The sequence below is a fragment of the Urocampus carinirostris genome, chromosome 11, assembly GCF_059441175.1.
Source record: "Urocampus carinirostris isolate Australia breed hairy pipefish chromosome 11, RoL_Ucar_1.0, whole genome shotgun sequence".
Classification (NCBI taxonomy): domain Eukaryota; kingdom Metazoa; phylum Chordata; class Actinopteri; order Syngnathiformes; family Syngnathidae; genus Urocampus; species Urocampus carinirostris.
The window spans coordinates 36,834,106-36,858,202 of record NC_142359.1 but is presented as its reverse complement, the minus strand read 5'-3'; the positions used below and the strand labels follow the sequence as shown (position 1 = coordinate 36,858,202).

General features: G+C 37.8%; 1 protein-coding gene across 1 annotated transcript in view; it reads right to left on the bottom strand.

Annotated features, from left to right (window-relative positions):
* Positions 1-24,097, bottom strand: part of magi2a (membrane associated guanylate kinase, WW and PDZ domain containing 2a) — a 156,539-nt gene that overhangs the window by 50,947 nt on the left and 81,495 nt on the right. The window contains exons 3-6 of the mRNA XM_088347546.1: positions 14,423-14,542; positions 11,539-11,772; positions 8,633-8,831; positions 7,206-7,285 (exon numbers count right to left, since the gene is read on the bottom strand). Coding sequence (XP_088203672.1) covers positions 7,206-7,285; positions 8,633-8,831; positions 11,539-11,772; positions 14,423-14,542 — 633 coding nt within the window. The remainder of the gene's footprint in view (positions 1-7,205; positions 7,286-8,632; positions 8,832-11,538; positions 11,773-14,422; positions 14,543-24,097) is intronic.

The window sequence follows — 24,097 nt, the reverse complement described above, 5'->3', positions numbered from 1 at the left end:
TAATGACATATTTGAATTCAGAAAAACTGAAGTCACTTTGACGATTGATACAGAAGCATATTGCATTAACGTGAATAATTACAAAGCTCCCGTTTTGACTGACTGTATATTTTAGGGGCGGTGTTTTAGACCAATTTCATGAATAAATATAAAATATAAATATTTTTTTTTCTTGCAAAATATCATTTTTTTGTATTTCCTTTAAAAAAAATCAGGTTTTTAATTTTTTTTTTTTATTTAAGTAATTTCTTGGATTTTCAATACTATTTTTGTTCCATTAATATCTAATTTGTGTTTTTTTCCCTCTCTTTTTGGTCTGTTTTTTAATATTCATTTTCAATTATTTTTTATTTTTTTGTTTTTATTAATATTTTCAAAGAATTTATCTTGAGTCAAGTCAGGTCATGTTTATTTGTATAGCCCTCAATCACAAGGAGACTCAAAGGGCTGCACAGACCACAGATTATTGCAAACCACAGACTATTATGACACCATCCCCTGATCTAAAACCTACATGAGGGCAAGGAAAAACTCAAAAACCTCAACATGTGGAAAAAGAAACCTTGAGAAGGGACCGCACATGAGGTAATCCCCCTTCCAGGATGACCAGGCTGCAATGGATTTTGCAATAACAAATAATACACAGATATAACATGAAATATAGGTCATTCATAAGCTTTTCTGTTTTTCAGTACGTTTTTTCACTTTCCCCCCCAAAAATTAAGTTTTTCTTAATAATGTTTTGATTATTTCCATTTTTATTGTTTTTTTTTTCGCAACATTTTTTTATTTTTTCGTAATATCTTTTCTTTTTTTAATAATGTTTTTTTGCAAATTTTTTAGGATTTATTCTCTGTTTTTTAATAGTATTTTCTTCAATTTTTTTTTTTTTGTGGGGGAGAATTATAATTGTGCTGTTTAATAATATTGTGTTATTTTGTTTTGCTTTGTAACCCGCTTTGTAATCTGGTTAAATGGTTCAATGATGTGTCGGGTTTGTTCCTTTTCCTCAGCCAAAAACTAATTTGGAGAAGTGTTTAAAGTGGATATAGGCATGCTGCCGCCCTCACATTCAGGTTAACATGAAGATAATTAATGGGAACTGGAACAAAGTTAATTGCTCGACAGTAAGTGTTTTATTTTTATTGAATTGAAGTTTACGCTGCTGTTGGGACGGTTATAACACAGCACCCTATTAGCCACTCAGCATGACTTGTAGCTCTCCTCCCTGCCATGTTAACTTGGTATATGACTATGAGATAGAAACATGAACAAGCCTTAGAAAAATTCCAGAATGGGTTCATTCTGTCATAGGTTATGAACTTATAAAGTAATCTGCAAAGGCAGCCTAAAGAAAACTTTGCTTCTTTTATAGCATTAGATGCGCCAATAAGTATGAGTGATGTGACATTGTTCGAAATTAACATAAATGTAAAAACAATTAAAAAAAACAACACAATTTAATCACATTTTGAACATTCATAGTTCCTGATTAAGTCGATTTTTAGAACAGGCCCGCGGGCATGTGATATGGTCACTGTGGGCGTTAGCGTGACCGCGGGCACCGCGTAAGCGACCCCTGCATTAAGGAAATTATCCACTTTACTTTACATGATACTTTATTGCCATCATGCAGACGTTATGGAAAACTGCATCTCCCATAGGATTTGTCCTACAGAAACCATATATTTTTCCATTATCAAACATGAATGAAAAAGTGCCAGGGAGCCACTCGGGAGCGCCAAAGACCCACATGCGGCTCCAGAGAAAGTTAGGCGGATGGCGTAGTGCATTTTGTTGGCGATAGATTGCATCTTCTTCTGTTTAGCCGATCAGAACAAAATACACGATGAAATTTTTTTAAGTAATGACACCGCAATAAGTAAACCGCGATAAAACAAGGGATTGATGTACTGACATGAGCGTTCCAAATAGTGGGGTGTGCCCCCCTGCCGGCTCTGGAGCAGGGACCGGGAACCTACGGCTCGCAAGCCAAATAAGGCTCTTTTCATCTGTACATACAGTATGGCTTGGAAATAAAATAATGCTTGCACAATTATTCAAAACATTGCTACCTGCAGAGCTAAATATCGAAGATGCAAAGCAGAGACACCACTAATTAAAAAAGGGGTCTTGTCCAGTATATAAAGGACTCAATTTTAACTTCAGTTTACAGTCAAGGTGTCACACCAACAGACCCCATTGTGGCTATACATCACAAAATAATACTTTATATTGAAGCTCATTAAACAATCTATGTTCATTGTCGAGACACTTTATGATGAAAAGGAGGAATCTTTTCCATTGTACTTCTTCGTATGTCTGTGACCCGGAGACTTTGACAGGTCCCAAATGAAAACACTCGATTATGAGCGTTCGTCAACGGATCAATGAGGTCAACGCCGATACGTTTCTGCTGAGTTTCTTGCACTTTGCCCCGTGAGGAAACAGGCGGAATTAGATTGCTTCCTTGTTCTGCAATTGTCGCTATTTACAGGGTTCGTACACCTTTTTATGTCCAAATTCAAGCACTTTTGAAGCACTTCAAGGCAAATTTCTCACACATTATAGGACAAAGTTTATTCTGTTTCGTTCCTATCATTGATCTACGATCTTTTTGTATGAATGGGCTGTTATAAGCTAGACATAGACATACATTTTGCCATTTTGTCTCAACAATTGGCTGTCACAATTGTTTACAAACACAGAAAGGGCTCTATAGGGGGATGGATAATATCGGAGTTCAATAAAGTTGACAAAAAAACCTGTATGTATAAAAGGCAGAAAAATGATCCAAATTTTGATTCATTTTGATGATATTGATGGCTCTGAAGCAGAGTGTAATTTATTTTGTCTCAGAAACTAATGAACTTTTGATTCGCGTATTACATATTTTCATTTATATTTTTGTGTGTTTTTCAGAGGCTCTGTGTCTAAATGGGTTTAGAATAGAATTGTAAATAGTTATTTTGTTTGCATTCCATTATTTATTAATAGCATAGAAGAGGCAATATTTTCAATTTTCATATTGTTTTGCATTTTCAGGGATTTTGTGTTGTTGTTCAACTTTACATTTTTTCAGTGTGTAAAAAGCTAATTCTTTTTTTTGTGTGTATTTTACAAATCTGTGAATATTTTAATCTGTATTTCGGGTTTTTTTGAGAGATCCTCTGTAAAACATATGCAATTACAAATTGCCAAATAGTTGGGTGCATAATGTTTTATGATTATTATTGGCCATATATTATTAGAAAAAAAAAATCTCAGGAGCTTTTCTTCGCAACGAGCCGAGCCAAAAGAGCCAGTTTTCTAAATAGAGCCTTCCTCTTGGGTGCAACCAGGAGGGCCATGAGGACAAGCCACCCGAGCAGGCGTGTCGGCGTCATTATTTATCTATTATTTATTTTTCTTCATTTATTGTGTGGTGTATAGAGTCAGACTGCCAGGAAAAATGTCAATGGCACCAATTTCAAGCATTTTCAAGCACTTCACCCTAAATTCAAGCATTTTCCTGACCTTGAAAACTCCACATTAAATTCAAGCATTTTCAAAGATTTCAAGCACCGATACCAACCTTGTCTTACACTTTTCCTTGTAAGGAAGCATGGGCAGAATTGAATGGCTTCCTTTTCTTGTAGTCGCCACTATTTATCACTATGAACTCACAGGGAATTGAATCCACAGCTGGGTAAGAGAGTGGATTGTTCAACCAGCCGCATACACACGCATTAGCTGCACATCTGACAGGCAGTTTTTAGCTCACCTCTGTATTAAAAGGTGATGAAATACGACAAATGATAACCTCAAGAGACTCAATGGAGGCTACTCAAATGGGGACGAGGCCTCATCTGGGTTATGAATATCTTGAAAGCTTTCAAATTGATGGTTTGGCGATAAAAAGATTAGAGGCAAATCAATGGGTGGCAGAAGGTACAACAAGGTGTTGCTGCATTCCATAAAAATGTGAAATTGTAGACCTGCCGCAAAAAAAGTGTTCATGAACCAAAAGCATGAATAAAAGTTACTTTACTGTGTTAGAAATAATTTCCAAAGTGATTTTAAAAAGCCTGAAAAAAACATAAAAGCAATGATAAGAATGATATTATTTCCAGAACCATGAATGCTAGAATAATAAAACTTGCTTTCCCGTGATGGAAATATTGTTCAGATTGTATATTAAGGAGAGATTTGTTGGGGCACATTTTGTAGTTTATAAAAAGGGTATCAAAAAGGGCGAATTTAGGCTTCCTATGGCATGAAAACGCCCAAAAAGCAATAATCAAAGAATGACACTATTTTCAAAACACTATATATAGCTAGTTTTATTATTGTAGTATGGCTGAACTATTTCCCATAATGCTCCATTGCAACATTGCACAACGTGGCACCGCAAAAATAGTTTGATGATGAGAGAAGAACTAATGCCTTACTTACGTAGTGTACAATGTTAGTTAGGGTTCAATGTTCTCGCTGCCGCAATCCAGGTTTGATTTCAGTTTCATCCAGTGCTTAGCAAAAGTTGTCAGCTGTATTTGTTGACTGAGCATCTGTTATCCTGCTTCAAAAAATGCTAAATGATTAAAGAGATTTATATATTTCCATACTTAAAATAAACAATTGTACAAGATTTTTGATCCAGGCAAAGGCAGTTTTGAGCAGAGTTCTGTAACCAAACTGTCCGCTGGACAGGTCGCCCTGTTTGTTAAATCTAGCACTGGGGAAACACATTCCAGTGCTCCCGAATGCACCACGATAGAAGGCCATCAGTCACGGACAAGAGGAAGGACGAAGAAGACAGTTAGTGTGTGTATGTGCGTGGGTGTGTTTTTTGGTGGTCTATCTTTCTTTGTGTGGGCGGGCAGCTGAATGACACAACACCTTGCACCAAGTAGCGAATCAAGAAGTATTTGAACCAAAGGTCCATCTCAATTCCAAGTACTTTATTTTCCAGATTAGGGGGGCACCTAAAAACCCCAATTTGCCCAGAAATTTGAAAGTACGCCTGTTATAAAAAATGCATATATTAATTAAAGGTATGCATTACTGTACAATATTTTACAAACAAGATTTTAATGTACTGTAAACTAAAAAATCAATGATTGTGTAGTGATTGATCAAATCAATAGACATTGTCAACAAAGTTGCAAAATATTATATGAAACGGGAACTGCAGCGGAGTAAGCGGGAGTTAGAGTATCAACGCTTTTTTACTAGACCACCAGCGGCTCAGAAGACACATGACAAGGCATAAGAAAAATTCAAGCATTCAAGCACCCAGACGAACCCTATAAAGCAGGGGTCGGCAACCTATGGCACGCGAGGGGTTCATCAGTAGCACGCAAGCACACGGCAAAGTAATAATGATTTTTTTTTTACATGCGCATTTTTACCTGAAATTTAGACATTTTCATTGCGCGCGGTGTTGTTTAACGGCTTTACGGTGAGCGTGTGTCTGCGCGGTGCCTTGCAGAGGAGGAGATATCTGTGTTTTAACCCTCCCACAGAAACACCGGCGCGCGATAAATGAACGAATCACGACAGCCGAATCATGACGGCTCCTCGAGCGGAAAAATCTCTTTCTTTCCAGCCAGTGTGGACAGACGAATGGGGCTTTGTGCAAAAAATGACCATACTGTTTGTGCATTATGCCTCGAGAGCGTTGTACCTCGCACGGCAAGTGTTAAACGTCATTACAAAACAAAACATGAACATGAATTCAAGGACGAGTCTGAAAAGGCGGATACATTAAAACGCGCTGTGTCCAGATACGGTGTAGTGCCTAAATCCGACTCTCCTGCAAAATCCTCCCCCTCGCGTAAACACTCATTGTGCTGCGCTTCCGACAAAAGCGATCGTATTCTATGTAATAAGTTTATTAAAACAATAAAGCAAACTAATTAAAACAATTAAGCGATCGTAGTCTATATAACGCATATATTAAAACAATAAAGCGCGATCGTATTCTAAAAAATGCGTTTGTTAACGCGGATGCAAAAGTCACCAACACCGGAGACGAATCAATGTACGCTATGATATCCATGCTCACAACTAATTGTACACAAATAGCTTTTATTTGATGTACTATAACAGCCATATGTCATGTATTTTTATTGTAAATGAGACCCTGGTTGCATTTGATCCCGCTGTGTAAACAAATCACTTTTTTTTTTTCATTTAAAATCGGACTTCCCTGCCTATACTGTTTGCAAAGTAAGACACACTTTAAACCTATTACGTTTTTTGGGCTTTGGCATCCAACTACAGAGGAATACCTCCACTTTGTGATGTGTTACTGAATAGGTGTTCGACAAATCTAGTTTGTTTTATTACTACTATTATTATTATTATTAATATGAAATGAAATGATCTGCATTTATATAGCGCTTTTCAAGTCAATGATTTCCCAAAGCGCTTTACAATGTGCTACACATTTCCCAATAGCGGCCTTGGAGCCATCTAAGGCGCTAACCTGCTTATTAGGGGTATTAGGGGTTCAGTGTCTTACCCAAGGACACTTCGACATGTAACGAGCCGAGATTCGAACTGGGATCCCTTGATCCCAAGACGAGCGCTACTGCTGCCCCTAATAATAGTAATATTATGAGAAACGTTCTGAAGCTCTTCAAAATCACAGTGCTGACATATTTATGTCACAGAAAGTTACCCTAGAAGTCACAAGTCAATATCTCAAACAGAGTCCATTTAAGCAGGGGAGTCAGATTTTGGCAGGTAAAATGCCTGCCAAAATCGCCCCCCTGCTAACTCCTGAATAAAAAGTCCTAATGTGTGTGTGTGTGTGTGTGTGTTTCAAGTTTTGAAGATTTTATTGATGAATGGTATGGTAGCTGTCCATATCACTTCTTTTTTGATTGTAGTTCATTGTTGATGAAGAATGGTTGAAGTCAGGGATGTCTACAGGCCTATCCACATGTTGCTCACATTCATTTTTTAGTTCGTTGATGAACAAGAATAGTGGAAGATAAAATTGGTCAGTTATACGATTTCAATGTATGTATACCCATGTTGTACATTTGGACTGGTGGAAAATTACAGCTCTGTTGGATATAAAAAAAATATTGTGCGAGTCATTAATCATGGTGTGGCACACTGATTTACAAGGACATTTGAAAGTGGCACTCCACACCAAAAATGTTGCTGACCCCTGCTGTAAAGACTCAATCACTGTGTTTGTGTGTAAAACTCACCATCCTCCTTGCACTGCTCGGGCGGCTTGGCCTTCTTGGCGAGCCTTGGGTCCAACCACGAAGTGGTCTTGGTGTTGTGGCTGCAGAAGAGGAGGAATATTAAGAAGAGAGCGATCGGTAAACGAGAGAGTGAAAAAAAATGAGAAAGCGACACGAAGATAGTGCGAGGCAGGTGGTAGCTTGCTGGACTCTTAATTGAGTGGCTGTAGAATTTTGTTGAATAGAAAAGAAAAATCTCAGTCGATTCCTTTAATATATATTATATATATATATATATATATATATATATATATATATATATATATATATATATATATATATATATATATATATATATATATATATTTATCTCCATCCATCCGTCCATTATCTGCACCGCTTATCCTGAGTAGGGTCGCGGGGGTGCTTGAGCCCATCCCAGCCATCTTCGGGCAGTGGACACACTGAACTGGTTGCCAGCCAGTCGCAGGGCACACAGGGACAGACAATTCGCTTGCTCATTCACACTTAAGGCCAATTAACCTGACATGCATGTTTTTGGAATGTGGGAGGAAACCGGAGTGCCCTGAGGAAACCCACGCAAGCACGGGGAGAACATGCAAACTCCGCACAGGAAGGTCGGTAGCTGGATTTGAACTCATGACCTCAGAACTGTGCCGCACATGCGCTAACTACCGCGCCGCCGTGCTGCCCCACATATATATTTATATATATATATATATATATATATATATATATATATATATATATATATATATATATATATATATATACATATATATTGATATATATATATATATATATATATATATATATGTATATATATATATATATATATATATATATATATATATATATGTATATATATATATATATATATATATATATATATATATATAGATCCATATATATATATCAATCAATATATATATATATAGATCCATATATATATATATATATATATATATATTCACACACACACACATTTGTAGAGGTATGTAAACATTTAACCTTTCATTGCACTAAAATTTTAACCCTAAATAGTCTGGTTGCTTAAAAGGATATAGTGTATTATATAGCGTTTCCTAGTGGTAAAAAAAAAAAAAAAAAAACATCAGTTAAGAAAATAAACAAAACTGGAGAATTACATGAAATTTCATGTACACATGCGTCTTTGAAATGGTCCAGAAATTTGTATTTGATTTACATAAGGGAGCTGAGGGAGCGGACATGATTGACCGCCATCTTTAAGTCACTGATGGTCAGCGGCTTGCTATGCTACAGATAGTATTTTTACTTGAAGAAAGAAAATGGTGTATAAATTGAGATTTTTCGGGGGAACATTCAGTCGCCCTGCTGAAAGGGACTCAAAAGCCCAAAAAAAAATAATAAAATACTCAACCCGTATTACCAAACGTGTCACTCACTCTATAAAGTAGACTTCTCCTTTTTCCGTGTAGGCCATTTCCCAATTGTCGGGTAGCGGGCCGAGCTCATCGCTTTCCTCCAGCTTGGGTAGGATACCGATTTTTGGGGAGCAGCCGGGGTCTGCCTCGGCTTCGGTCACATTGTCCGGTAGGGGTGAAGCATCGCTTGCGGCAGTCTTATCCTCGTGTTCACTAGACTCTGCGATGACAAATGACAAGAGAGACGTAAGGGCAGGGGTGTAAGAAAAAAAATCTCTTAGGGGCCAGTCTTGTAGACTAAAGAGAGAGACAATAGAGAAAAAAAGGGGATCGAGAAAGAGTGAGAGTGAGAGAGGCATACAGAGAGAAAAGAAGATACAGCAAGAGAGAGACAAAAAGAAAAGAGAGAGACAGAGTGAGAGCAAGAGAGAGATATGAGAAAACAAAAGAAAGAAATGTTAAGAAAAGAAGAGGGAGAGAGACAAAGGATGAGAGAGACCCAGTTGCTTTGCGGGTGGCACCTGGCTTTGGTGACATTAAGTGGACATATTTATAGCTAAAGATCATTTTTCTCTTGCACTTCTTTTAGCATTGTCTCACGGGCCATATTTAATCTGTTGGTGGTCCTGATCCGGCCCACGGGCTGTAGGTTTGACACCTGTGCTTTACAGAGGTCTGCCACTGTGGCCTATTTTGATACATTAGGAAGGCCGTGCGACATTTTACTGGTAGTTCCCAGAGCTGCCAAATACAGTACAGAGACCCTCTGTTTTTGTGGTTATTGGGGACCAGAACCACCCGCGAAATGTAAAAATGCACAAAATAGTGTCACAACTTTTTAAATTCACCAAGGGTCAAACTTACCTCAAGATGACGTAATGACTGACAAAGTCATGAGACTATAACAAAATAACAATTATAGATCTACAAACTATAACACACAACACATAATTGCAGTTGAATGGATGATTTTATTGACATTATACTCCTTTCAGTGCAAAAAGTCGATTTAAAGAGCGGCAGGCTAGCACATGCTAGCATCAGGTATCCTCGGATTGAGCAAAGACTCTGCGATGATAAAAATACAAGACTCCCGAATGCAGCAGCTACCCACGAGTTGTAGCTCTAGGTCAAGCATGTCCAAAGTCTGACCTGAGGGCCAGTTACAGCGCGTCATCAAATTTTCACTGGCCTGTGGCATCTGTCATGAAATTAATTATATGTAGCCCGCCAGTATTGTTTTCCGCAGTACAAAATGTTTTCTCACAAAATAACAAAAACATTTCACCAGATTTCTAGTATTCGATAGCTCTTGGATCCTTAATTTATTGATTATACTGCTCTTGGTGGCCAAGGTATGTACAGAAGAAGGAGCAGCGCAATTTATTAAATGGCAGCAAATATATCTGTGGGGGGTTGTAAACATTTTACCTTTCATTGCACTTAAATGTTTACTCTAAATATTCAAGACACTTAAAGGGACATTGTGTATTATTACATGCTAGCGGTGTGAAATAAAAGGAAAATACAGTGGGACCTCGCTACTTCGCGGTTCCACGTTCGCGGGTTCAGAGCTTCGCGGGTCTAAAAAAACTAATAATAAAATAAAATAATCTTAAAACGTATATATATATATATATATATATATATATATATATATATATATATATATATATATATATATATAATTATAATTTTTTTAAGCATTTTTGAAGGGGCGTCGCTGATAACTGAGGGATTACTGTACATGAAAAATACATGAAATTTCATGTAAACATGCATTTAAATACTCATGGGTCCAGCAAATTTTATTTATAACCTAAGGCCCACTTAGAGGGAGCTGACATTATTGTCCTCCATCTTGCCGCTACAGGTACCACCACAACAAAAAAAACTTGAGAAAGGCTGGACAATAAAATGAGATGAAGAATGATGCGCTTTGGTCACTTTGAGTCACTTTAGTTTGTATTCTTCCTTGTGCTTTGTTGCACTCATTTTTATTTGCATTACACAATACAGCGTTATCTTCTTTTCTTAACATTTCTTTCTTTTGTTTTCTCATATCTCTATATATATATATATATATATATATATATATATATATATATATATATATAATATATATTAAAGGAATCGACTGAGATTTTTCTTTTCTATTCAACAAAATTCAACAGCCACTCAATTAAGAGTCCAGCAAGCTACCACCTGCCTCGTACTATCTTCGTGTCGCTTTCTCATTTTTTTTCACTCTCTCGTTTACCGATCGCTCTCTTCTTAATATTCCTCCTCTTCTGCAGCCACAACACCAAGCCTGATTACGCTTTTATTGAACCCCCCAAAATAAATTTTGATAAGATTGAAAAAGTCAGCTACCCTCACACATGGCAGGCAAAATTGTGATTACCCCAGAAAATCAGGATCTTCTAATCTCCAATTACGTCAAGTGAGTTCCGGTAAGGAAATCAGATTAGAAATGGATGAGTCATTTCCACACCAAAATTACTAAAAATAGTCATGAAAAAATACTACAAGTGAACTTGTTAAGCAAAACACAAAAACGAATAAAGAAACCCACCTTTTTTAAGCTTGTTGTGAAAAAACTTCATCCTTGTTTTCTTTAGTTAAAGCACATTCTTGCAAACCACTTAGAGAGGAAAAAGCAAAACAAAATCCAGAAAACACAAGCAAAGACCTCCCATTGAAATGACGAACTCTGTCTATATGCAAAGAGATTGTGGACTAAAAAGCAGCTTAGACGGGTCACAGGACCCGTGTGTGGTTTTGACTTTTAGAACCACCCCAAAAAAATATAATCCAACTCAATGCCTCCTTTATGACGCTTCTTCATGTGATCATGGAATATTTGGAGAAAAAAAGGCTGGAATTAATAGAATGAAAATAAAACCAACCGCCCTGCAGGGTCTGACCTGGAGTGAGGGAGATGCCATTGCCGTTAACAAATATGGCGGGCCTCTCCTCATCCTCTTCTTCCTCTGGTGGCTCGATGCTGGCTTTCTCCATTTCACTGATCGACTTGTTGCACTTACAATTGCCTTCCGAGCTGAGTCCGTTGCCCGGTAGCACCAAAGGGAGGTGCTCCGTCACATCTAGCGCCGAAGCAGAGGATTCGACAGGAGGTTTGGGTGTGCCATAAAGGTTATCTGAAACACCAAATTATGCTAAAATTAGCTAGCGTTCCAAATTTTGGGATACGAAAACCAAACACATTACTTGACTTGCATCGGCTCCCTGTCCATTTAAAATAGAATTTTAAGATTGTGTTAGCAACATTCTAAAGTTTGAATGGAGTAGACCCCTCTTATCTTTATGATTGAAGTGAAGTCATGTTTATATGAATAGCCCTTAACACTTAACAACAAAGTCTCAAAGGGCTGCTCGGACCATTACAACACCCCCTGATCTGTAAACCCGCATGCGGGCAAGAAAAAACTCAGAAACTCGAGCATAAGGAAAATGAAGAAACCTTGAAAAGGGTCCGCACATAAGGTAATCCCCTATCATGATGACCAGGCTGCAATGGATGTTGCAAGGGCATCAAAAGACAATACACAGACATCATCTACATGAAATATAGGTATGGAATGGCCAGTACATTATTCAGTTTCCAGACCCAAAATCTTGACTGATGTATCAAGTTCTAGATGATGGCATGTATCGGGTCTAAGTGCCTGTTAGAGCTAAGATTCATGGCCCGAGCCCGAACCCGAACCCGAGGCAATTTCGGGCCGGGTCGGGCCTGAAATGTCAGTCATACGGTCGGGTCGGGTTCGGTCCTGCTTTTTTTTTTTTTTTTTTTTTAATTAATTAATAATTATAAATATATGTTCATTAAAAATATATACTTAAACTATGTATGGATACTAGACCAAGGAATACTTGTTATAAAATAAATAATTTGGATAAAACGGAGAAGGAGCTGTAATTGCTTTTAACGGAGCCAGAGCATGCTCTGTGCACGTGACGTGACGTGAATGCTGTCCTCTTAATAATCTTCCCCTCCGCAAATTCGCGTGATTTTGGCCTGGTATCCCCGATATGGAGTCGGACCAACAAGAAGTTAAGGATAAACTCAAGAGAGGAGAACTGACGAGGAAAACGCACTCTGGTAAGAGTTTTAATAAGCGTTTTATATAGAATACGATCTCTTTTGTCGGAAGTGTACATTGACGTTGGTGACATTTTCATCCGCGTTAAAAAACGCAATTTGCAGAATAAAATCACGCTTTATTGTTTAAATAAACGCGTTATATAGACTAGGATCTCCCAATTATTATAATTAGCTCGCTTTATTGTTTTAATAAGCGTTTTATATAGAATACGATCAGGGGGGGGGGGGGGGGGATTTGCATAGGAGTCGGAAAAGGGCACAACACGTCAACACCCCCTCAATGATAGTGCCGCGCTAAAATCTTAAGGACGTACTACTACTGCTGCTGTGGATTATGGCCCAATGATCAAGTCGTCAAAATGACGGACGCCCTTAAATGTTTTCGCTACCTCAAAAAAAAAAACCCGTCAATGACAGATTGTCGCTTAATGTAACATCTGCAGTGCAGACACAGAAATATAAAAGATGTAAATGTTTATACAGTTTTATTTAACTTAGGCCTAGATGTTGTAACAAAAGGCAGAGTTTAATTTGTTATCATAAATCACCCCTCCTTATAAATAAAATATGTAATTTCGGGCCCCCTCGGGCCGGGCCAGCAAATCCAGTTAATTAGTCGGGCTCGGTCCGGGTCGGGTTTAATACCCCTCGGGCCTGCGTCGGGCTCGGGTGCTTTTTTTGGGCCCGATCTTACCTCTAGTGCCTGTACAATGGCTCAAAATACATGCACCGTGCAACAATCAGGCTTATCCTTTTTCCTCAAGGACAAGAAGACACAAGTATGAGGTCAACATCACTCATAAGCAATAGAATACAAGTGTGGCTAAAGCCTTAATTTAAACATTAAGCACAATTATCATTACTCACAACAAACAAACCCAGAGATGATTCTTCTAACGGGGGTTGGGTTATAAGCCTTTAGTGGAGGCAGGTGTGTAATAACATACAATTTTCACAAGAAAAGTGAAGCGTTGCCATAGGTGAGTAGTGGCAAAATATTTAACATCATTCACAGTGTTTGTAGAGCAATTGACAAACGTCTGCAATAGTAGTTCTTGCAGGAGGATTAATTCCCTCAAGTAGTTTGTATTGGTAACGAATTTTAGTGTGGGATGATTTTGAATCAGAAAAAAAAGATGTGAAGAATATGTGCATCCTGTATTGTGTTCTGCATTCTGATTGGCTCGTAGTTTAAAAAAAATGTGAATAAAAATGTTTAAAGTACTTTAATATGTACTTAGGTTTAACATGAGGCCTGTAAAAATGATTTGCTCTTTGGTTTCAGTGTATAAAAAAGTATTTAATTGTATCATAATAGTAAGAAATTAATGGTTTCTACTTCATGGTTTTTGCCTATCAAGGGGTTTTCTTTTGGAATATAACTCCCTCAAAAAAGGGGGAATACTGTACTCCATTGACCACTGGTTGGGACAAAAAATATTTACGAAGCACTGACTTACATTAACACTTGCCAAACTTATTTGGCATCCCTATAAATCACCTTTCGACGAGCTGTGAGATGGAACTTGGCGTTATCGTTATAAAGGCAGGGGCTCCCTAGAGGGTAGGAAGGGGGCAAGTGCTTTCCAATCTGCGCTTGATGTTCCCACGCAACTATACGAGGAGAACATCGGCTCAATTTTGCCTGCAGAGGAAGAAAAGACACAATGGTGGGCGCTCACCTTCATAAGTTCTGCTCTCGAGCAAGGTGCCGCTTTTTTCCAATTCCATAAAGTGCCCGACGCTTGCGAAATGGTAGTCCACCCAAGGGATGTCTCCTTCCTTGGGCTGCCTGGTGGTGCCTGCAGGGGCGACAAGTGACGGAGACATTGGACCCCAGAAGACCTCGTCACGCTAGCAAAACCGCGCACTTTAATGGATTTAAGAGGAAAGATTAGAAGGTGGCACAGGTGCAATGCAGCAACTGTTATCCATTAAGTGCTTGTCCTGCTTTTGTCCTTTTTCCCTTCGGAAAGGAGTAACCTAAAAGGGTATTGGAAAAATATAATCACGGCTGTATTTGATGACACGGCTAAATAGAGAGTATGAGTTCATGATACAAAAGGACGTCATCTAAAACAGGGTGTCAAATTCGTTCCTACTGAGGGCCACCTGATCCCAGGTCAAAATTGATCACAATCTGAAAGACTAAACATTCGTTTTTTACACAATTTTCTGAGGGTTCGTCTAGGCCACAGGTGTCAAACAGGCGGCCCGTGGGCCAGATCAGGCCCACTAAGGGATTGATTCTGGCCCACGAGACAACACTCAGAGAAGCGCAAGAAAAAAACAAGCTGCAGGTTGAAATATGTCAACTTGATGTTGCCAAAGCCAGGTGCCTCTCATACAGAAACTACTTGTATTTATTTCTCTCTCTCTCTCTCTCTCTCTCTCTCTCTCTCTCTCTCTCTCTCTCTCTCTCTCTCTCTCTCTCTCTCTCTCTCTCTCTCTCTCTCTCTCTCTCTTGTTTCCCACTCCTTTTCTACCACTCTGTTTCTGTCTCTTTCACTCTCTGTGTCTCTCTTTTTCTCTTCCCTTGTTGCTCTTTGTCTCTTTCTCTCTCTGTGTCTTTTAACCTGTTTTGCTCTAACTTCCTTTTTTCGTTTTCTCTCTTTTCTCTTTCTCTCTTCATACCCTTCGTGCTTTCTTTTCTCTTTTCTCACCTTCTGTCTTTCTATTTCTCTTTGCATTTCTTTCTTCCTCTCCCTTTCTTTTCCCCCTCTCTTCTCTCACGACTTTTTGTCTTTTTTTGTCACGCTCTCTCCCTCTCTCTCTTTTTCTTTCTTTGTCCTGCCCTCTCTCCTTTTCCCTCCCTCTTTCTCTTATTTCTTTATCCTCTTTTTCTTTCTCTTTAATCTACTAGTCCGGCCCCCGACAGAATGTTTGTTCTATTGTGTGGCCCCCGAGTTAAAATGAGTTTGACACCCCTGGTCTACACGATACTGCTAGAAACTATATCGGGTGAGCAGTGTGTGTCAATGATTCTGCTGTTATTGCAGCACATAGTCCCCCACCCCTGTTTTTACCGGAGTCTCCGTCTCGGTTGTGCATATGAAGTAAATGTTAATGGAGTTGTATGACCATATTGTAATTATTCTTTTTCCTTCCCTCTTTCTCTTATTTCTTCATCTCTTTTTCTTTCTCTTTCATCTACTAGTCCGGCCCCCAACAGAATGTTTGTTCTATCGTGTGGCCCCCGAGTTCAAATGAGTTTGACACCCCTGGTCTAGGCGTTTCCAAAAGTGGCAATTTGGAGACTTTGAGTATTTGCTTCTCAACAGTCTGACTGCCCTGTCGTTAGTATTACCCCTTGGATGCATGAGCTGGATCAAGAATGACTCCATGGGTTGTTATTCTTTAAACTCTTTAAAATTGAAAAAAAAAGTGTTAATATTGTCATATAACAATTATTCTTAACAAAACTTATGACCCAATTAGCATTTTCATACTGTATCTACAGCGCGCTAAGCTAATGTCTAATATCTCTTGCATCCATTCAATATTAGATTAGTGTATAATATATGTGATCATTGTAATTATTGTAATTATGATATCTGACCTATGTAATAAGTATATCCATGAGATTTTGTTATATTAGACATAAGAGGAAAGGAGGATTTGCAAAATGTATTTAATAGGGAAGATAAAGGGGTAGGAAAAATAAGCATCTGTTTCTGACTACCCCTTTTTGAACATATTATGTGACATTATTTTGTTGTTGACTCATTGTTTTTGTCCTGTTTTTATTTTAATGTTCGAAATAAAAGTTTTCATTCATTTATTCAATATGGTTGGTGTAAGGGTAAGGAATAGACGAGTCGTTTCATTTGAAATGAAAGTGGAATATAGAAGCTTGATGCTGATGAGAAAATGGTTGGATTGCTTTGCCTAACTCTTGAAGCTTATCTTTCAAAAGTAAGTTAAACTTAACTTTATTTATTTTTATAGAGCATATTGTTTTATGAAATGTTTATTGTTTTAGTACAAAACAATACAGGTTACTTATTCAAGCCTCAAACATACTTATATAAACCTTAAACATACATTCCATACAAAATATAGCACTGAAGAAACTTACGAAAACTTCAACTTACAAACGGTCATCCGGAATATATATATGTATATATATATATATATATATGTATATATATATATATATATATATATATATATATATATATATATATATATATATATATATATATATATATATATAATAAATATATGTATTGTCATGGAGGTCAAATATCACAGTGTCTCTTTAACACGCAGGTCAAGCCTGATTACACTTTTATTGAACCCCCTGTCACTATTTGAACCCACTCCTGTCAGTCCGTCTGCGAACCTCTTTTCAAGGCAAGCCTTTTTCAACCCCTGACTCCTGCCTGTTCTGTTTTTGCTCCCGTTTGTCTCCAGCTACAACAGTTTTGATCCCAGCCACGTCTGCTCTCCCGTCCCGACTTAAAACCCGTTCTTTTTTTTATCCCAACCACGTTTTTGCTCTCCTGTCCTGGCAATCGACCGATTTTCCGTCCCTGACACCCCCATCGCTCGCTACGGAAGATCCACTTCCATGTTCGGATCACAATCCGAGTGCGATATATATATATATATATATATGTATATATATATATATATATATATATATATATATATATATATATATATATATATATATATATATATATATATATATATATATATATATATATATATATATATATATATATATATATATATATATATATATATATATATATATATATACTGGACTGTCTCAGAAAATTAGAATATTGTGATAAAGTTCTTTATTTTCTGTAATGCAATTAAAAAAACAAAAATGTCATACATTCTGGATTCATTACACATCAACTGAACTATTTCAAGCCTTTTATTATTTTAATATTGCTGAATTTGGCTTACAGCTTAAGAAAACTCAAAAATCCTATCTCAAAATATTAGAATATCATGAAAAAGTATACAAGTAGGCTATTCAACTAATCACCTGAATCATCTAATTAACTCGAAACACCTTGCGAGGTTTCCTGAGCCTTAAAAACACTCAGCTTGGTTCAGTAAACTAAATCACAAGTATGGGGAAGACTGCTGATCTGACTGCTGTCCAGAGGACCATCATTGATACCCTCCATCAGGAGGGTAAGACACAAAAAGAAATTTCTCAAAGAGCAGGCTGTTCAAAGAGTGCAGTTTCAAAGCATATCCACAAAAAGTCTGTTGGAAGGGAAAAATGTGGCCGGAAACGTTGCACAACCAAGAGAGATGACCGCAGCCTTAACAAAATTGTGAAGAAGAGCCGCTTCCAGATTTTGGGGGAGCTTCAAAGACAGTGGGCTGAAGCTGGAGTCCAGTTATCAAAAGCCACAGTTCACAGACGTGTCCGGGAAATGGGCTACAATAGCCGTATTCCTATGGTCAAGCCACTTCTGAACTCAAGACAACGGAAGAAGCGTCTGACTTGGGCTATGGAGAAGAAGCACTGGACAGTTGCAGAGTGCTCCAAAGTCCTCTTTTCAGACGAAAGCAAGTTTTGCATTTCATTTGGAAGTCAAGGCGCCAGAGTCTGGAGAAAGGCTGGAGAGGACAGTCCAGTATATATATATATATATATATATATATATATATATATATATATATATATATATATATACACGTCGTTCAGTAATGAGTAGTAAGGAAGCAATCAGTATGATAATGGATGATTCTTTTTTGTATTAAAAAAAAGCAAATTTCAGCACTGCCTAAACAGATAGGTAGCAGAACATTGGCCGTGAGAAACATGACAGGAGTATTTTTAATGCCGTCCTCAGCGGCCTAAGCCCTATGTTTTGAGTGTCCAAAAAGTGTCAGCGGGGTCCATTGTACGGCACATAATCCAGCCATTAGCCAATTAGGAAGTGAGGGGCAGCCCTAATGCCCTGGCATTAGCGCCACGGATTAACAGGCGGACCAACGCGCTCGATGGGCCTGAAAAGCTGCTTTCTTTGCACTTTACCCGCCATTGTGCATATTGGCAGATTTCTCCAGTGTTGCGAAGCAGGGACTTTAATCAACTCTGATTATATATCATTTATGTGGATAAAAAAAGGGGGGGGGGATTGAGTGAGTGGAGGGGTCATTTTGGCTGGGCAGATAATGAAAAGTTAATACCCGTCGGGATGGGTCTAAAATGCAGCCAGAGGCGGGGATGGCTGCGTCATCCGCTGCTGAGGAGAATAGACAGGATTCGTAATATAATTGAGGAGGAGGTGCTTTCACATCGAAGGTGTCGTCACAGGAAAATGACATAATTATGTGGGAAAAAAGCTGGCAAATGGCAGTGGAATCTGGCGTTGACATTTTTGCTTGATATTGTCTTCACATTCATGATGTTTAAGACTTAATATATGATACCTTACAACTTCAGTCTTTGTTTCCCATGTTGTGTTTTTGTGTCTTTTAGCAAGCAGCATCAGAAGCATGGGCAAGCAACTATACCCAAGGTCGGTAAAACCTTTTTCACAGCCAAAATCAAGCACTTTTTAAGGACTTTCAAAGCCAATTTTCCAATTCCACTAGTACCAGTGTTAATCGTGTATTTTGCAGAGCTACTAATATTTTTGCAATTTACATATGCAATTTTTAATCTTGCATGAGTATTTATCAAAACTAGTGTACGACCAAAATGGGTTTTTCAGGGCTGATTACGATATTGATTATTATTGTTAAGAGGAGGCCAACATTCATTTGCTGTTAAAGCTTAAAAAATGGCGTAAGAAATGTCTGATAATGCAAAGAGAAACAAAGAACATTTGTTATAAATTCAAATAAAACTTGAATAGCTCTCTGAAACCTTTTAGAGTAAAAACATTAGAATTTCAACACAACTAACATTATTAATCTTTCACTTAAACCAAAAACTACTAGTGTTGGAAATAAAATAAGGCTTAGCAGTAACCTGTATATAGGTACATAGAAACTTAAATAGCTCCCTGTTTTTTAACAATCAAACCAAAATGTTAATACAACCAACATGACCTAAATTAACTTAAATCAAAAAGTCTATCGAAATTTCATTGGAGCTGGCGAATTGAAAAGTGTGGCCACTCCTGTTTTAGAGCCCGGTTGACAAACTAGTCTTATCGTAACAGCTAAACACTCAGCCTTCCACTTTAGCGTGCTTTTTATTCTCTCCCTCAATCACACACACAAAAGCTTGATTGACAAAGTAAAGTTATGATAAGAGCTACTATATCAGTCTCCACCCAAATATGTATCTCTAAAGCAAGTTAATTATCCTTTTTATGCTATCGCTTAATCGCACATACACTTTTCTATCACAGACACAGGCATGCTGCGACGAGTTAGCCTAGCTGCCATTCTAATTTATTGTTCCTGCTTCAGTGTCTCCGTTTCCGGTTGCTTATCCAAGGCATGGGTTGGGTAGCGAGAGGGGAAAAAGAATAGAAGTGTAGTGTAGGAGCAAGGGAGAGAGGCTCGGCTGCATCTGAGACTAAATAACCCAGTTTAAAATATATTGAATCGCGCCGTCAAATAAATAAAAATGCCAATAATAAGATCCGTCAAAATCTCAAATATCAGTGCCGATAATCAGCCCGCCAAATAATTGGTCGACCTCCAATCAAGACATATAATTTTTAGATCTTGAATGAATTGCGAATATATTTGTATTCGAGACAAATCCCTCCCCTGATAGGTGTTGGGTAAAAATTAGGGTATTATGTAGCTCACATTTTTAGTTGCAGGAAGTTCTTTTCATTATGATTTACCACCGGGAAAGGCTTCCTTAATTTTTTGCATGGCCCATAATAAATGTCCATTATTGATAGATAATTATTTTATAGAGTCTTGTTTAGGTGTAGTGCGCACCTGTCCACTTGGGCACGATTGGTAAGGGGATACGCTGCTTCATAGGACAACGCCATCCAAACTAATGCAAGCTGCCGTTAATCACGCAGGAAAAAGAAATGCTATGGTAAAGCAATGCCACAAAAGAGCAATGGCCGCGTAGTTTTTTTGAGCAGACTTGTTGAACAACAGCTCTTTTCAACCAAGGTTTTCTTTTTCTTTCAGAAACCTTTAACGGAACTGGTTAAGTATCCTTGTTCCCAAATCTCAAAAAGGCATTGAGGTGTGGGAGACATGCAATGAGCACTAACCTACCGCGGCGACGGCCTCATCTTTTCAACGAAGGACCACAGCACGGTCTCTTGTCCTTGGTTGGAGAAAGATTTCAAAGGATCCTTTCATCACAAAAAAAGTTCCGTCTTATCATTTCCACAATCAGAATGTAGGTCGCGATCTGCGGTCCGCGGTTCCATTCAGAGAGAGACGCTTGATGATTCAGGGTCGACTGCCAGAAACTTTTTCAGTTGGACTAGCCGAAGGGTCGTGGACAGCTGATGTCATGTCTTTGGTTTTAGGAAAGTGTGTGTGTGATGTCCTGCGGCAGGACGGGAACGTGCCGCTGTGTCAGCCTAATCCTGCCGCCGCTACGCTACATTAGGCCACAATAAAACAATCTGTTTTCTGGTTAATTCTGTCACACCCGTTGTGGCCCCCGGAGCCGGAAACTGACTCGGAAGAGCTGAAACATCGGTATCGGAGGCAATCGACCACCCCAGGCTTGGAGTTTCCTTCAGATATAAACTGGCAGCTCACCCAGTCAAGAAGTCAGGGGATAATCATTGCACATTAGCTGTTGCTAATCATCTCATAACAAGACCTTGTGCCCTCGTGTAGCCTACATTAGAAAAATCTCATTTTGTTTGTGGGTGGGTTCGTTAAATAATTTATAATTTATATTGATATTTTAAAGCAGGTGTTGCGGGCCACATAAGGTGGAAAAGTTTGGTAGAGGGCCACGCCAGGAGAAAAAAAATGATTTATTTGATTACTTTCCACTAAAACATATAGCCAGTTCAATGAGTCTCTAGGTTCCTTTCTATCAATTTTTTTTTTAATAAATGCAAACCAAATATTTAGTTTGTATAGCGTGGTAAGTTGGTTGCACTCAACTTATAACAAAACGATTTACACATTCAATGCCAAACAGGATTTTTTTTTTTGAAATTGTTTTTCAATAAATATGTTTTGTTCAGAAAAGATCCCTTATCAACCTTGATTATGATATGTAGCGTGAGTAACTAATATAGGCGGAGTCCTAAAGCATTAAACTGAAAAACAAAGCTAAACATTTTGACATCCTTTTACTGACCTGGGCCGCCTCAGAACAGAAAACTTGTATCCCTATAGCCAAATTGAGTTTGTCCTCACTGATGTAGACTCATCCAATTTTTCTCAATAGCATTTACAAAAAATATGTACATGCAGATATCTACATGTTCATGTTATATTTTATTCCATATTTGTTCATAAATAGATTAATTTCATCAATTTGGTTTTGAAACAATCAAAATTAAAACAAAATAGTATGCCTCTGTTTTATGCACTAAATTTGATGAGATGTAAAACACTCTAAATGCAAGCTCACTAGTTTTTTCCCCTGACAAGAATATGAAAAATATCTTTATTTGGTTTATATTTGGTTTATGTGTCAATCGCAAATCTAAAACTAAATCTCATGAACAGAGAGCTATGTCTGATTCAAAGTTGGAAAAACATGGGTTGGCTGTGCATTAATTACAAACAGTTGAAATTGCAGCTCTGCTGTTGAAAATGTATTTCGATTTTGAATATTGTCATCATCGAGGACAATGTTTAAATGTCAGGAGTGTTGCTTAACATTAGCTAGGACTAAGTCACAAATAAGTGATTGGTACAAAAAGAAAACAGGGGAAAAAAAAACTCATGACGGTGACTATGAAACATTTTCCCGGAAAATAATGACCTATGAATGGTCATGCTAGCTTATTTGAGAGTTGTCTGTAAACACAAACATAACTGTATCAGCAAGTGCTAACTACAATCCTCATAAGAAAATCATTCAATTTTAATCCATTTATTTTTATTTTGCTTGTTTAGAATAAAGAATGTGGTTCTATTCTAAATAGTAAACACCTGCAAAAACATTGCTTAGGAAGCCAGGTTGGGTTCTTCTGACTATTGTTTGAGAGCAAGTCCACTGTTGCATCATTGTCACTATTTGAAAATCAGATTTCTGTTTTTTGATTTCCAAACCATTATGGTTGATCTGCTTTTTGTAACTTAGGAGAATTTCAGGGGTTTAGGGGAGGATCTTTAGAATAGGTATGATTTTTACATCTCGACGGTTTGTATGGTCTTCTCCTGTTCTCTTTGCAAGCTCAACATCCATTGAAGCACTCTCTCCTTATTTTGAGTGTTTATAAACTTATCAGACCCAGAGGTTACAATTGTTTACTTTTTTAGTAGCTTCTGTTGCTTACCACTACGGGCATATCTAGCTCCCTTGATCTTTAGTTGTCGCTCATTAGGTTTCATATGCAGTCGTAAAATTCATCATTGTTCAAACAAGAAAAAAACTTCACCAAGTGAATTTAAGGCTACCTTCTTCAAATGCCTATGCTTCAGCTCCATTCCTAGCTACATTGACTTCTATTTGTGAATTAATACTCTCTGTCAAATGGTTAGTCACAAATTAAAATCATCCATGGAAAGATTCCGCAATAACTGAAGCGCAAATGTAGGTTGTGATGTTTTTGCAACAAAACACCCAGAGAGACGTCTCCCTCTCTCTAAAAATAGAGAGAGCTCCAGACGACAAAAGCGACTGTGTCTCTCTTTCTTGCACAAGCTAATTGTAGCAACCAAAAAGGGGACATAACTGTCAATTGGTGCTGGGGTCAAACCTTTTAAACTCGCCTTTGAAAACGTCGGCTCTTTTCTCTTATTAGCCATTTTCACTTTGAAAAGTCCAGCATTTTTCCAAACACTCCATAAAAAACATCCCATTCTAATTATAATCTTGGTGGAATGTTCTAATTGGCTTTGAATAAATTTAGTTTATTTTTCATCACAACACAGCCTTAGATAGATAGATAGATAGATAGATAGATAGATAGATAGATAGATAGATAGATAGATAGATAGATAGATAGATAGATAGATAGATACTTTATTCATCCCCGAAGGGAAATTCACATTTCCAGCAGCATCCCTGAGCTGAGAACAATACAATAATAAAGCAAAAAGAATACAATATACAAATACCCAGTGTGAAGTGCAAATGCCCACTGTAGCGTCTTATATAGAGTAACTAAATAGCGCTACACAGAATACATATTGCAATAAAATTCGGTAATATGCAATGTAGGTGGTGCGGTTTAATGTGGGCTTTTACTCTGCCGGGTAGAGTTAAAGAGCCTCATGGCATGAGGAAGAAAAGATCTCTTCAGTCT